Source organism: Nuphar pumila, chromosome 4 (assembly GCF_984573655.1).
Source record: "Nuphar pumila chromosome 4, dmNupPumi1.hap1.1, whole genome shotgun sequence".
Classification (NCBI taxonomy): domain Eukaryota; kingdom Viridiplantae; phylum Streptophyta; class Magnoliopsida; order Nymphaeales; family Nymphaeaceae; genus Nuphar; species Nuphar pumila.
Genome location: NC_143252.1, coordinates 18,701,953 through 18,718,316, shown reverse-complemented (window position 1 = coordinate 18,718,316; position 16,364 = coordinate 18,701,953). Strand labels below are relative to the sequence as shown.

Sequence of the window (16,364 nt, the reverse complement as noted above, 5' to 3'; positions counted from 1 at the left end):
TTGCTCTTGTTAATCAAAGCTCGTGTTTCGAAGATCCCCATTTCATTTCAGCCATGAATTAGGAAATTGAGGCACTTCATAGATGCTGAACATGGGAAATTGTGGACTGTCCTTTTGACAAAAATATAATGGTTGAAGTGGATCTAAGAAATAAAGTGTAAGTCAAATGAAAGTATTGAAAGATATAAAGTTCATCTTGTTGCAACAGAGTTCACACAAGCATATGGATTGAATCACAATGAGACATTTAGTCCTGTCATAAAAATATGTGTCATCAGGGTCATTTTTTCCCTACCAATCCATTTTAAATGGAGAATGGAACAGTTAGATGTGAAGAACGCATTTCTCTACGAAAATCTACATGAAAAAGTATACATGAAACAACTGCTAAGGTATGGTGAAGAAAATTCCTTACACAAAGTATGCCAACCAAAGAAGGCAATATATGGGCTTAAACAAGTATCCTGAGCATAGTTTGATAGCTTTCACTATACTATATGCGCTTATGGATTTGTGAAAAGCAAAGTCAATCATTTTCTTTTTATTTGTTGTGGTAAATCACATATGACCCTCATACTTCTCTACATGGATGATATGGTCATTATAGGGAGCTCTCCTAAGAAGTCAAAAAAATGCTAAATCAGAAGTCTCAAATGGAGCTAGGTACATTATGATATTTTTCTTAGAATTGAGATGAACTATGGGATTGATTGCCCAGTTATTTTACAACATAAGTGTGCTTTAGATTTGCTTCAAAAATCGGATAAGTCTATCTCAACAGCGGCTGCAATGAATAAACAATTAGTTGAGGATGAAGATACCTTGTTAATTACACCTGAGAAGTAAAGAAACGTTGTGGGATCCTTGCAGTAATTATCTTTTACTAAACCACTCGCAATTCATGCATGATTCTAGAACTAATTATCTTGAGGCAGTACAAAGAAGACTTAAATTTATTAAGGGAAACTGCAATAATGAGTTTGCATATAATGTGACAAAGACTCCATTTATCAGACGAATACAAATTCTTGCACACTCAGATGCTGATTAGGTTGGAGGTCCAACCACACAAAGATCTACCTCAGGTTATTGCAGATATTTTGGTCAACACTAGTGTCATGGAGCAGTAAGAAACAAAGGACAGTTGTTACATCCATCACAAAAGCAGAAAACAAGTCATTGCTACCACCACTACTGAATCTTGTTGTTAAGGCACCACCTTACAACTCTTGGACAACCAATAGCTCGAAGAAGGTGTTTTGTATTAAGAAAACAAGTGTCCTCTACTTTGCTCGAAGAAGGTGAAAAATCATGAGCTAGAGACTAAACTGATATTTAAGGAAGATCAAGTAGCTGATTTATTTACTGAAAAACTTTCTGTTGATCAACATTGGCAGTTGAAGAAGTTGTTCATGGTCCTTACCCATGCCCAGCTTGAAGGGGGTTGTTAGACATTGCATGTGTTTGTAAATTATGTGTTTACATGTGTGGTTTATTGTAATTGTGCACTATGACAAGCTTGTAAAAGTGATACGAATCCAGGCGTACTCCTGGTATTTTCCCAGAGAAACCTAACCATCAACTATCATAAATAGTTGGAGGATCCTAAATGCCAAGTGATTGGGACATTCATTCCTTGGTGCATCCCTAGCTTCCTTCAACCTTCTCCTTTTGTGTCATATTCTACCTCAAGCATACTGGTGACATGAGCTCAGGCTCAATTATTTGAGCTCCCTTGTTCTAAATCAAGCTGTCTCGAATACAGTAAAAAGATGTTATTATCAAGCCTCTTATCTGATATGGTAGGAGGCCAAAAGAATTGAACATGAAACCTCCATGCATCCCAACCAGCTTTACCATAGGTCATATTCAATGTATTAGCTATCTAAAGGCCATCTTTTTTTATATAATGAGTTTGTCCTAGCATTGACAGACATATGGCATTCCACTTATCCTAAAATACCTGCTAACATGCCCCTTGGCTACAGCTGCCTAAATTAAATAATATAAAAAATAAATTTTGTCGTTTGGACTGGAGCACAGGATCTTTGTTTTTCTTTCTTTGTACTTCCTTATGTGATGTATAAAAAGGGGATGGTTCATTGTCACAATTTTATTTCTTTCCTTTTGTTTTAATCTTTTTAATGGAAGCATGTTTTCCATTTTAAAAATCTAAAAAGAAAAAGTAAATATTGATAACAAGGAATAAAGAAAGATTGCAAGCTATGTCACATGGGTGCGGGTGTGGGTGCGGGGATTCGGCACTTCCAAAAAACCCGGGTGTGGGGGTGCGGCAGGGGCAAAAATGTAAATATATATATATAGAAGGGGGTCGGGGGTTCCTCCGGCGCGGGTCGGGGTTCAGTTTTTTTTGCTGGTGTGTTTGTTTGAAGACTTGTTACCCACGTTCTGCTTGTTGTGTACTTTAGCTCAACGGGACAAAATTGATGAACCGAAAGGATGGCAATCTGATCGACCCAGCCTGTTGCGTTCTGCTGACTATCATGATTCAATCATGTCTGAAACTCCCTGGTCTTCACGAAAAAAATATAAGCGAAAGGTTTGACGTGGTTTGTTGGAGAGTCTTCACGAGGCCTACGGCGCCACTGCCTAGGGTTCTTCAAATTTCATTTTATATACAGTAGAACACAGATGACAGCCAAAAGAAATTTATTGGATTTGACATGTGGAAAAGAGAGGTCTACACAAGGCTACGGCTTAGAGCATCCATCTCGTCAGGAGAAAAGTGAATACTAATAGCCACCAAGGCTCTACCACCACCATTATCATTTATTACGGAGAGAGAAAATCCTTGACGAAAAAGGATTTGGTTGGTTGAAGCACTTCAAAAGGCTCTTGAATTTTGGTTTTAATTTTTGAGGAAGATGGATCATCATTTCCAAGTTAACAGTATGTTTTCCAACGCTGTGAATTAATTGTTTGGAGGCAGGAATAGCATGGGATGCCAACAAAGCTCGACAGATGTTGTGGACACAAGTGCCCCTTTATAAAACAAGAGCAGCAGCAGCAAGCATCTGTCCAGAAATTTTTTTTTTAATTCTGCAGCCCATTTCGTAGGGAAAATTTTAAAAAAAAAAATCCAAACAAAAATGGACCGAAATGACCCTGGGTGCGGTCAACGCACCCAAGATCGGGTTGACCGCACCCGCGTCGAGTCGCGTCGACGCGGGTGCGGCACCCTGCTAGCCGAATCCCTGTGACATAGATTGCAAGTGACAACAAACAATATAGCAACAGTTAAGGGCCTCTATTTGATTGTCTTTTGGAATCATTCTTCATTATGGTTTTGTTTGTTTGGAAGAGTCGGTGATTTTGTTGTTGGTCTTCTGAACAGGCAAATGCTGTCATAGCTCGTTTATGATGGTTCGAAGCATGACATAATCTTACTTTATTGGTTTACAATGTTTTGTATCTTTTTTGTTTAATTTGCAATTTTATCTTTTCTTCATGTTCCACTCCTTTAATTTTTTATTAGATGCTTTGGCGTTGATCCATCTCATGTTTGCTGTCTGGATCTGTAGTTTTGGATTGTTGGTTTTGTTAATGAGTAGTATTTGTGGTCGTGGTTCCTGTATAAACAGCTTCCATTTGATTATTTGGATTGTATTTTTTTGTTGGTGTAACACTATGAGATTTTAATCTCTTGAAAAATACATAATAATTTAAAAAAAATTATAAATGAACAACAGAAATCTTTTTAAACTTAGATTAAAAAATTCAGGTGGGTTACATACTTGAATCAATGTTGAGTACAAATCAGAGTATGAAAAATCAAAATCATGCATATTATATATATATAAAGTCAGTTACAAAAAAGTCCAGTTTAATAAACACTTAGGATTAAAACAAAATCCTAAGATTTGCGCTGGATCCTGCAAGTTTTGATCCTTGATGCCGATCCTGTACAACATCCTCTATTGTGCAAGGTGTCCTATACTTGAACCTATATTTCTCCCATAAGACGGGGTCAGACTTGTGACATCCTGGTAAGTAGATACCAATTACAAGTAATTTGAAATGTTAAAATATAATTTGAGTAACTCAATTGTTACAGGTCTTTCAACAGATTTGCATAAAGTGTTTGAACAGGAAAATACATGCTTTAGAAAACAATCATGCATAAAAGATCATAATTATATGTTGTATTAACAAGGCATATTTTCATATCAATCTGTGTGAGGAGGAAGATGTAAAACCTGGAAAAAAATTAACTTGGATTCGGGGCGGACCCGACCCGGACCCAATGGAGGCATCGCCTCCCTCATGCCTTCTAAAGACAGTGAGGCAGGGGTTTCAAAGAAAAAACCCCATTTTCCCCTCTCTCTCTCTCTCTCTCTCTCTCTCTCTCTCTCTCTCTCTCTCTCTCTCTCTCTCTCTCTCTCTCTCTCTCTCTCTCTCTCTCTCTCTCTCTCTCTCTCTCCTTCTCGTCGCTTTCCTCGACCCACCGTCGTCGGCAAGCACAGCCACCGGCGATAGCACCACCGGAGCCCACCCTCGCCGGCGACAGTCTCCCCTTCCCGTTGTTCCTTCCCTCTCCCTGCTGCGATCTCTCGACTCATCGAAAGACTCTGGCGTCGGCAACCAGCTCGAGCCTCCCCTCTGCGACCTCATCGGCGACGCCTCTCTACTCGACCCCCCTCTCCTCGCGTCTGTCGAGTAACGGCCACCGACGACTTCCCCCCTTCTTCAGTCGCCTGACGCTGATGTGGTCGCGAGTCCTGGCGACGAGACCTCCCGTCCAACCTCGTGCGTCGATGGCCTCAGCCAACCCCCTGTCTCGGTCACCCACTGCTTGTCGGAGGCCACCTGACGATCGGTTCTCTGAGCAACCCTCGACGACCCTGTTACCCTCTCCCTCGTGCCTCTTCGGTTCCGCAGAGGAGCCCCTGAAGTCGGAGCTCCCTCTGCTCGTCGGAGCCTGACGCTGGTGACCCCGATAGCAGCCCCTTCCTTCGCCCCTTTTCTCCCATCGAATGAGGTCCCGCTGTCGCTGCCATCTCCTGAGCCGTCCCTGGACTCTCCCATTGTTGTCGTCTTCCGAGGTAACTCCCTCTCTCGTTGTTTTCTTGTTGGAGACGCCGACACGAGGTCGCTGACCTCCTGCCTCCCTTTTCCCCCTCCTCATTTGTCTTCATCTTCTTCGCCCTTCTTTTTTCGGCAGGCGGCAGGGTTGCCGCCTACGTCGGGTCGGCATGCCGGCAGGGGCCAAGCCCCTGCCGCCCACTGTCCTTTTCGACAGGCGACAGGGCTGCCGCCTGCGTTGCCTCCTTTCTGGCAGAGGGCTCCCGGATGGCCCTTGTGCCTTGGTCGGCAAGGTGGCAGGGCCCCCTGCCTGCCTCTTGTTCAGGCAGGTCGGCAGGGGCCGAACCCCGGCCACCTCCTTTCTTCTGGTTCTCGGTAAGTTGGCAAGGGTCGAGCCCCTGTCACCTCCCTGAGTTCGGGAATGACGGCAGGGGGCAAGCCCCGTCGCCGTCTCACTGCTTGTCTGTTGCGCAAGGAAGGGGTTGACCCCCTCCCTGCTTTTGTGTTTCATTGGGAAGGGACCGAGACCTCCTTCCTCCCTCTTTTGGTCAGGGGAGGGGTCGAGCCCCCTCCCTGCTCCATCTTTTATGGTGTCAGGCAGGGGCTTCGCCCCCTGCCTGTTTGCGTGTTCGGCAGGCGGGGGCGAAGCCCCTGCCTCCCCCTTAGTGGCTTGCGGGCAAGGGCCTCGCTCCTTCCTCTTTGCTCTTTCGGCAGGCAGGGCGAAGCCTCCCTCATTGTCTTCTTTAGGCAGGGGTGCAGCCCCTTGCCTCCTTGTTTCTCGCTGACAGCAGGTCAGTAGGGGCTCGCAGTCCCTACCCCTGTTTCTTGCTCGTAAAGCAGGTTCGCTGAGGGCACGCTGCCCCTACCCCTGCTTCTTATACTTAAAGCAGGTTCGCAGAGGCATATTGCTCCTGCCTCTGCCTCTTTCACGTCAGGACAGCGAGAGTGCCTCTGTCCTTACTATTTTTGGTGTAAGCTTGCTAAAAATGTCACTTTTACAGCTCGAACGACAGATCCAGCTCGCGCCCCGCGACCCAAGCCGTCAATCACTTACACATGCAGACGCCAGCAATCTCGCAACTCTCCGAGGTAGAGGAAGATTGCACGGAGGACTATGACAATTGAATTGAGTTCAATTAACTAAAAAGGATAATTAAATAAATATATATGCATATATATATTTATACGAGTACGCATTTAACTTAAGAACGCGGTTTCGCGATCCTTGTCCTTTACTATTGTCATGTCTTTCCTTTGCCGTAGCGCTTTGCGCTCAGGCTCTTGCTTTTGCAAATGTTTTGTTACTGTCTTGCCATTGCAGATGACGCTCAGGTTTTCGCTCATTGCTTGTTCTATAAAAGACATCCTCGTAGAGGATGCAAGGGGCATTTACCGCTCTCCCTCTTGCGACAAGAGTTGAGTCGGGAGCTTAACGATACATCATCGTCTAAGAAAAGGGATCCCTAGCAGGGATCCTGGCTTTTCGAGCGAGCAGTCCTTTAAAGTTGACTTGAGAATTTAGGGAGCTGCGCAAAAGCATCAAAGGCTGCCGAAATCGAGGTATTTGGAAGAATGTATTTTGGTTGGTTTTGTTCGTCTATTCGGTATATCTCGGGTAACCCCGAATTGAGGCTTGAGCGAACTTTTTAGTGTGGGTTCTGTTGAGAAACTCGTATCTCGTTCATCGAGGCCAGTATCGAGTCATGTGAGGCATGTAGATACCACGATAGCGGATGAGATTCGAGAAAATCACATGCCAGATGTTGGTACAAGCTGTTAGCGATTTCAAAAGATAAAGAATGTCAAAAGCAGAGCTTCAGAAACATTACATCTTTGTGAAACACTTTTGTTGAGGCTCCTATTGAGGCTTGAGCGAACTTTTTAGTGTGAGTTTTGTTGAGAAACCCGTATCCCGTTCATCGATGCCAGTATCGAGTCATGCGAGGCATGTAGATACCACGATAGCGGATGAGATTCGAGAAAATCACATGCCAGATGTTAGTACAAGCTGTTAGCGGTTTCAAAAGATAAAGAATGTCAAAAGCAGAGCTTCAGAAACATTACATCTTTGTGAAACACTTTTGTTGAAACTCCTATTAAGGAAATATACCCCTTTCATCATAGAGTACTTGTAATCGTACACTACACGCTAGTACTGCGATGATCGGATGAGACGGTCGTGCGACCTCGAATAGTGCTAAATGCACAATGCTGTAATCACATTAAATTGTGACTATTCGCCTTCACAGGCAAGATACTCGAGTGGTTTAAAGATCACAGCATAGAATGGGTCGTTAGTTAAGCAACACCTAACGCACGCATTCGCTTCTTTTAATCTGTCAAGGGAGAGAACAGAGCGGTACAAAACTCTAATGGACAGGTTAATAACCACCCTACGGGCAAAGATCCAGCCTCCCCAGTCATTGGAGTTAGGGAAAGAGACTACCAGACATTATCATAGGTGGTAGATCCCATGGACTTCTGCAGAAGTTGGATGTATCCGTTGCTCAGTACCTACCTTTGGGGAATCCTCTCTCGGCTAAAGCGTCCCCTTAGGAGCAGACTCAACTAGCTATTCGGGTTATTGAAAATACATAGAATAACAGACGCCCGAACTAGTCTCAGTTGTTTCTACGATTTGTCTGCGCGTACCCGCAGGCTAGTAATATCGAAACATAAGTCTGTTCATACTGGTTGATGGGTCATAAGACTTTTGTGTGTTTTGGATACGTATTTTTTGTTAAGTAAAAGCTTATCGAAGAAATTACGTATGACTTTGGTGTCTCCGAGATTCTTATGATTATGATGCTTATGTTAGCATATAGGTGGATGACATGTCGCACCGACAAATGATTAGTTTAGACTATTTAAGTGAATAATACATCACGCCTATATAGTTTTATTGCAGAGAATTACGTTATGATTGCCTAAGTGAATATAGCATACCTGTATAACATGATTGATAAGTATCTTGAATTTGATTGAAATGGCTTGAAGATATGTCTGTGGGTTACACGCTAGAAAGGTCGAATGTGATGTGCCTTGATATGAGAATTGTGAATGCATATGATGATGCAATGAATTGAATATTTGCACATATAACTTGAATTCTATGTAAATTTACTTAACTACGTAGGAGTTACATATGTTGATGTTTAGTTGATTCATATTATGTAATCTGCGTGTTCTCATGTGTACAGAACTCATGCTTTGTTTATGCATGCTTTGAGGTCCTAATTGAGGAATGCAATGTTCCTGGTGGCAATGATATGATGCGTAGTATTATATGCTTCTGTATGATGTGATTGAAATGTCACGTGATAAGAAATGTTGAAAGCATGCGATAAATGTTCATGGTTCATGGAACCTTATTGGAGGAATGCGTGATCTTATGATTTGTTTTACCATGTGAAGTGATACGAAGCATATTGTTGATATACATGTGTGTGCCCATATTTGTGGCTACTAACCTCAAGAGCGGTCAATTGTTCGGAGCAATCGATTGTATTGATGTATGTATCACTGACTATGGTATCTGTTGAGGACCTGATCTCCAAAGAATTATCTGTGAGGGTATGTATGATCAAGATCTGGTAACCGACTAGAGTGGTAGATTCTCTGTGAGGATGTACATTGTCCAAGAGCGAGTAGTCGCAAAGACGGTGAACTCCTGTGAGGAAGTGTATGGTCCAAGACCAGGTATACCATCTAGGGCGGTAATTACTTGTGAGGTCGTACATTTCTCGGACCAAGCGATCCGACGTGGATCTTGTGAATTTTGATTACCATAAAAAGTTATAGTGAGCTGTGATAATCTTCTGAGATTGATATTGATAGTCAATTATGAATTTATAGATTTGGCGTTCTGTTATAGCATGATTTCATGCAGGACTCAGATGTGAGAATCAGATCTTTATTTGATTTTAGATCATGACCATGATCATGTTTTGGACATTTTATGGAAGGGTAGGTTTTTCTGAAAAAGTATGACGCCTTAAGTGAGTCATAACAGGTGACAGTTGGCCGCGTAAGCCCTTGAGAGATGGGAATAAATTAAGGTTGTTCAGGACAAAGAGTTTGTTAGAAATAGTGAGAGCGACAAACGATGACTTGATAATGATTAAATGCAGAGACCCTATTCTAGAAACAAAAACAAGCTTGTTGTGTGGTAGTTCACAACTTACGATCAAATGAATCGTCATGTTGTGTTTGACAGTGCACTGCTTACATGTTTAACTGTTGATCTGCTTTAAACTGTTTAGCATGATGAATTAAATGTACTTAATTCAGTTTTTTGTAGTCTCTTTTGCACCAACTAGTTTTTCGCGAAACTAACTGATTCTATGGGTACAGGTGATGATTAGGTACACCACGGGCGATGGAAAGATAGCTTCAAGATTTAGTTTTTCCTGCGCTTAGCTCGCATCCTGGAAGTTTTTGGGTTTTGTCACAGGTTTTTCTTTGGATATCCGAATTTTGTACTTTTTGTTCTTTTAGCTAACGTGCCCAAAGTTGTCAACTTGCCTTTTTAAATTCAGCAAAAGAATAGTCTTCCGTTGATTTCATAAACAAACTCTGAAAGAAAAGAGATTTTTTCTAGTCTCTTACCTGTTTTCTAAAAGGTTCGCAAGTTTAAAATTTTGGGGCGTTACAGAAGGTCTTTGCTTGTTTTACGAAAATATGCTCATGATCTGTGGCACATCATTCTATATAAGGACATAGACATTCGAGAAGATATGATTATAGAAAAGAAACCTATAGAAATCATGGATAGAAAGGATCAAGTGCGAAGAACGAAGACCATTCATCTTGTTAAATTGAAATGACAACATTAAGGAACTGAGGGATGCACATGGGAATCTAAATATAGTATGAGAGAAAAGTACCCTGAATTATTCGAATAATTGTTGTATAACAAATTTCGAGAATGAAACTTTTTTTAGAGGGGTAGAATGTAATATATGAAAATTTTAAATGTTAAATAAATTTATATATTCTAAAATTCAAGTCATTATATAATTTTGAATTCTATGGACTGTAATTCAATTGAATGTTGGAATTTGAACAAGATTAAACATAGATAATGTTGTCAAAAAAAAACTAAACATACAACCTTAACCACACCCAACGTCATCAGTCAATAATAACTACACTCAGTATTCATCATTCAATATAAATCACTTACAACCTAATGCATACCTGATTAACAAATGTTCTTTGAAAAGGACTTTTTTCTGCATTCAACTGCCAAAAAAAAAAACAAGTGAAACTCTATTAAAGCAAATCCAGATTAAAATTCTAGACATTCTGTTTTCAATATAGAAAATTTTTATCAGAAGGCAAAGGCACTACGAAGAACAAAGGGACAAGTATACGTGTAAGATTTCATTATTATAAATTCAGCACCATGAAGAATAATGTGCTTGCAGAATCAAGTAGATCAATGTATCTCCCAAAAGGAATTTCAAGCTATGTCACATAGGTGCGGATGTGGGTGCGGGTACGAGTGCAGATGCAGCGATGCGGCACTTTAAAAAACCTTGGGTGCAGGCTGCGGGGAGGATATATATAATTTTTAACAGTTTTAAGTTAACACTACGTGTATTTGTGTGCATTTATGTATTTATATATATAATATAGATAAAAATGAACTTGATTAGGGTTAACTGAATCTACTTTTGGATAGAAATGGACCTCAGTGTGGTTGACTTCACCTAACACAAAGGAAGTTGCGTATTTCAAGACTTTGACAAAGTGAAGTAAGTGGAACCCCAATTACCCCAAAATCTTGGATGGAACTTCAACTCCAAAAATATCTTGATTTAAACAAATTTAGTAACCAAACTCAATGGGAACATTGGGAAATACATAAAGAGTTACAAACATCCTATCAGCAATCTGTGGAATTTTATCAAATGAAATGAGAATCCTCATGTATGTTCAACAGGATGCCGTGTCCATACAGCAGTCTTCATCTGCCACAGAAATATGGTATGAATTTGCACCTGGTGAATCAAAGGTGGATGCATGGAGAACAAGAGAAAAAACCCAGAAAAAAAAAGAATTTATAAATTTTCAAAAGATCATGACAACTGAGAGAAGAAGATAGTGCTACTGATCTTAAACTTGCTGCAAGTTCACATTTATGCATACATTAGCACCTACCAATCAAACATGATAAGTCAATTTGAAAAACATGATGTTAAAAAAAACACAGGGGATATACATCATCCATTGAGAAAACTGATACTTCCACTACCATGCAATGCAAAAGGGACGGAGGACATTGATATGAAACACAGATATAAAATTTAACAGCATGTACAATCGTACGCAATTGTCAAATATGTCAATTCCTTAAAGTGAAATCGTGAATCAAGATTCAAGATCCTTTTGGGAAAAAAATACTGAATGAAATAGTACCAATGGCAACTTATAAAGAGGAAAGTGGACACTGACAACAAGGCCAAGGCTCAAGATCACAAAGTAACACAAATAAGTTACCGGGATTTGTCTTCACCATTAAATGAATAACACAATTAGCCCTTCATACACAGAAATCAATGTCTAACATAAAGCTTAATACACAGATCTATGTCACTCATGGGGTAGCCTTAATATTTGTTCACATCAATCAATACTTTCTGCCGCTTAATCCAGTTGTTAATATTCACCTCTTAATCAACATGCCAATACAGCCCTTCTCCACCATCGACAGCTCACTCGTACACAGTGAGAAGCTTGCCTTCATAAGGGCAAAAGAATAAAAAAGAAAATGGTAGCTGGTAGTCGACAAGAAGAAATCTGAGTCACAATTATTTCTATTTCTTTGCCAATTGATGATTTTAGATTCCATTTTCACTCCCTTTACTTCTTACGATGAAATTAAACATGCTCAACTTGCATCTCTAGCAAATAGCCATGAATGAACCAGACATGATCAAGAGCTACTACTACTGTAGCCACCACCATGAGCAGCCCTCACTACTTAGACATTGGTCCTACAAAAACTTGAAAAGGCATACTTAAGTTTTCAATTAATTAACTCACTAGAGTTGGTTTAGCAACATCTGCTAGTTCATCATTATCCTTTACATATTTTGCATTCTCCAACATTGTCTTGTACCATTTTAGGGGAATAAGGAAGACATGAAAAGCAGAAATCTTTTCATGCATGTTTATCTAGAATCTGTTGAAGAACAATCTGGAATGAAACCATGACCAAGGATTCAAAAGTTCCATCACATGCTACCATCTACTTTATCAGCAAAAAGAGCAAAATCCCAACAGCATTGCTATTTTTATGTTCTGAAATCATGCAACAATCACACAGCGTATACGAATTGAATGAATATGAAAAATTGTTAACTTGGTACTAACATTAATCAGTAATTGTTTACATAGTAAAAGATTCTCTCTCCAGTATAAACAAGAAAAACAGTACCCCTCCTAGAAGTTGTTCTACATATCCTGCTGAAAGTTCCTTCGGATGACAAAGGACAACACAAAAATAAAATAATAAAAATGAATAATTTAAGAACTTTAAAGTTTTTCTCCAACAAAGAATAAATTGAGAGAGAGAGAGAGAGCAAGTCAAGTAGCAAAGAAACCGAAGGCACGCCAATCAACAGAACTTCCCCTGTTCTTGATCACAGCCCCTTATGGGACATGTGACGCCATACTGAAACAGCAACAGAAACTCCATTCCAGATCTGGCCCACCGACAAACCAAACCCCGAATTGCACAAGATTTCCCGGAACTTCCAAAATTTCTCCAAAACATCCCCAAACGCGAACTAAATCACACCGACAACTAAATCACCAACAATCATGAACTTCTCTTAATAAATAAATAAAATAAAAAAGATGCAACAGTAATCACAGGAAACAAAAGAACGAAACTAGCATTTCAATTCCAATGCAATTCACAATTTAACGCCAGGGATGCTCACACACGCAAACAAGACCCCAGATCCCAAGCCACAAGTCCAATTATCAAGAAAACTCACACAAACAACACCCAAAATGTCATACTAAATCTCCAATTATCATGAAAAACTCACACAGACAAGGACCAATATCCCGAACTGAAACTCCAATTATCATGAAAAACCCACACAAACAAGGCCCACGATCTCAATTTGAAGCCCCAATTATCAAAAGAACTCACTCAAACAAGACCCAAATTCTCAAAGTAAAACCCCAATTATCAATGAAAATTCGGCTAAAACCCGCAGATTTTGCGGTTAGAGAAAGAACTAAAAGACGCGAATAAACGATGGATGGAGTAGAGAGGGATTGGTTTTGGAGGGGACTGACGTCTCGGAACTGGAGGAGGCCGAGGTCGCCCAAGTAGGTGATGGCGCCGTGGGCGGACTCGACGGGTATGATCAGCTGTACCGAACACATCTGCTCCGACCTCAGCAGATCCATCGCCGGCAGATCCCTCTGTCTCCCTTCCTCAACCCCCGTGGGGAAAAGGAATTCTTCCCTTCCCTCAGATCTCGTTTCTCTCCCTCCCTGCCCAGGCTCGCTGGAAGGAAGGCTGCTTTTTAAGTTTTTAAGCAACTGCCATCTGTGGGACTCGAAGATTCCGCTGACCCTTGTGGGAAAACGCATTTTCTTTTCCCCCACTGCTTCACCATACGCGACACGTTTGTTAAAAACGCTGTTGCCAAGTTACGAAAATATACTTTCTGGCTATGGTCATAGACGGAAAAGGGTCTCTACGTTGTTGCTGGATCGGGGATCCGAGTTTTTAAGATAATGAAACGTGATAAATTTCTTGAACTTGGACGTTCTACTTGCGTCTCTGGATGCTTGGTTGCAGTTGTCGCTTTGGGCACCGAATGAATCGAAAGTCGAAGGACAGATAATCTTCAACAAAAAAAAAAAGAACTCGATGGACAAAGAAAAAGACAGCGTTAGTTTGTGTTTGTAATTGTTGGATACAGGAAGTGCTGTTTGGATCGATCGTCATTGCTAGTCATGGTAAATTTAAGTAAAAAATAATAATTTACTCATAAAGCATAAAAAAAACTTGAACCTTAATTATTGTCATAGTTATAAATATTAATGCTTTCCAATGTGTCACGTATAAATTGGTGTAGTATGATTTTATATCCTTGGCCTACTCTACTGATTACTGAAGTGTCATGACACGAATCTGAACACCGTTCACATGAATAAAGATCCAATCCTAGAACAAGGACACGAGACACATCAAAAACCAGAAATGCCTCAAGACTATGAACATTGTTCATTAGCCACATGGATGTAGATGTGATTAGTCATTTAGGAGGTGTTTGAATCCGCATCCGCACGGGATGCACTGAGCACAGGCCCACACACGCCCATGCTAACACAGGACGCGCGGACGCTGAGCAAAATAATATATATATATATATATATATATATATGTGTGTTCTTTAATGACGCATGGACAGCAAGTCCGCAGACAGTACAGGACAGGATGTGATATCCTGCCCGACACTGTCCTTGATTCAAATGCACCCTAATGCTTTTTAGTGTTTGATGCTTAGGCTGTGGAGCTCACAACTCATTTAACTAAAAGACCCCTATTTGTGTTGGGGAGTTGGCTCGTTTGGTCAAACCAACAAGACTGAGTTGAGCTCTTACCCGACCGAATTTGATATTTTGGCATTATCAGTGCTCATTTTTCATAGCCATTGGATTTTAAGGGTGCATTCGATTTGCAAGACAAATTCCACCTGGGAACTGCGTTGTCCTGAAATCATGTGAGTCCCTGTTGTTCAAGCACATATAGAACAAAACTGTTTCATGAAATTTGGGACATTCAAATCCAAATAAGGCCTGAGCAAATTTGTCGCACCTAATGGGGTCTGACATTTCTATTTAGGACAAATCCCGCCTTGACTTTCTTCTCCCCTCCCCCCATCGTTCTACACTAAGACAACTCAAGCTCTTGCCCCTACATTGTTGCAACTCAAAGTGCCTTCGACGTCACTCACAACCATGTCTGGCATTAAGCTCTCTCTCTCTCTCTCTCTCTCTCTCTCTCTCGTTTTGGTGGTTAGGTCGTGTAGTCATCGATATGAACCATTTCATCTAACTGGTTTATTGTTCTTTATCTGTTTTCGACATTTTGGGGGATGTATTTTGGTTCATATTTGCTATAATTCATGGTTTTGTCTTGGAACTGTGATGCAGGAGCATAGCAAAAGAACCGAGTCTACAGGGTCGAATAGATCCATTATTTTACTTTGGATATTAACTTTTGTTTTGAGTCTTGTAATGGGTGTTGGATCTATGTAACGAATCTCAAACCTGAATTTAGTAATTTATTAGATTAAGTTGTTTCCTTAATTTGTGTCTGTCAAAATAAGAAACAAGATCATCAGGAATAGATTCTCATCATCTATAAATAAGAGGAAGAACTATAGGGTTAGGCAGAGCTTGGAAGATTGAAATACTTGTCATTTTTTTTAATGAAAAATGTTGGGGGTCAATTACAAGTGATCTCGCATTTAGCAAAGCAGGTTATATGTTCCCCCCCGAAACACGCAGGTGCGTGTTCTCGGGTCTGAATGAGCGCCACGTATGTAATCACGTGAGGCTCGTTTTTCTGTGTGTGTCGGCATCACTTAGCATCGAAGTCTGGTGTGTTTGCAAAGACTTAAGTACCCTTTCCTCCCATTAGCATCATAAAACGATGTTTTGAGGAAATGACAAAAATGTCCGCTCGCCAGAAAGGGTTACAATCATCATCGTTTTCACCCTAAGGAGTAAACTCCTCTGCTTTAAGAGGAGCTCCTCGCAATATGTCGCCCTAAACGTTCCAGATCAACCTTTAATGATGCACCATCTGTTGTAACAGGAGCTCCGATTGACGATGCACCATTTGTCATTGTCTGCTGCCGCTGGAGCACCCTATATCGCTTTTTGTTGTCGTCGGAGCACCATTTGTCATCGTCGTCTATTATCACTGGAGCACCCTTTATCGTCGTATGTTCGTGAGAAATAGTTGAACTACCAGAAAAATCAATATTTTGTCTATTGTTCATCATGATACCAGGGTGCAAGCGTCAAACTCAGTAGACAGAGAATAACGATTTACAGTAGAGATAATGGTGGCAACGTCAAACTGAGTAGAGTAGCGATTTATAATAAAAATCAGATAAGAGAGAAGCAATTTACAATAAAAATTAATTTAGAGAGTAGTGATTTACAATAGAAATCAGATAAAAAATAGCGATTTACAATAGAAATCAATTCAGAGAGTGGCAATTTACAATAGAAATCAGATATGAAAATAGCGATTTACAGTAAAATCAATTCAG

At 40.6% G+C, this 16,364-nt stretch overlaps 1 protein-coding gene across 3 annotated transcripts in view; it reads right to left on the bottom strand.

Annotated features, from left to right (window-relative positions):
• The window catches only part of LOC149839555 (V-type proton ATPase subunit a1-like), a 148,640-nt gene extending 134,951 nt beyond the window's left edge, over positions 1-13,689 (bottom strand). For 2 of the 3 annotated variants that reach the window (XR_016431331.1, XR_016431332.1), the window contains exons 1-2: positions 13,363-13,671; positions 10,243-10,287 (exon numbers count right to left, since the gene is read on the bottom strand). Coding sequence is in view for 1 of the 3 variants with exons in the window: in XM_090002628.1 (XP_089858754.1) it covers positions 10,243-10,287; positions 13,363-13,662 (345 nt within the window). In the remaining 2 variants the exon portion in view is untranslated. Of the gene's footprint in view, positions 1-10,242; positions 10,288-13,362 lie in introns of all 3 variants that reach the window. The other variant, XM_090002628.1, reaches the window with a different exon arrangement.
• Positions 13,690-16,364: the final 2,675 nt, after the last annotated feature.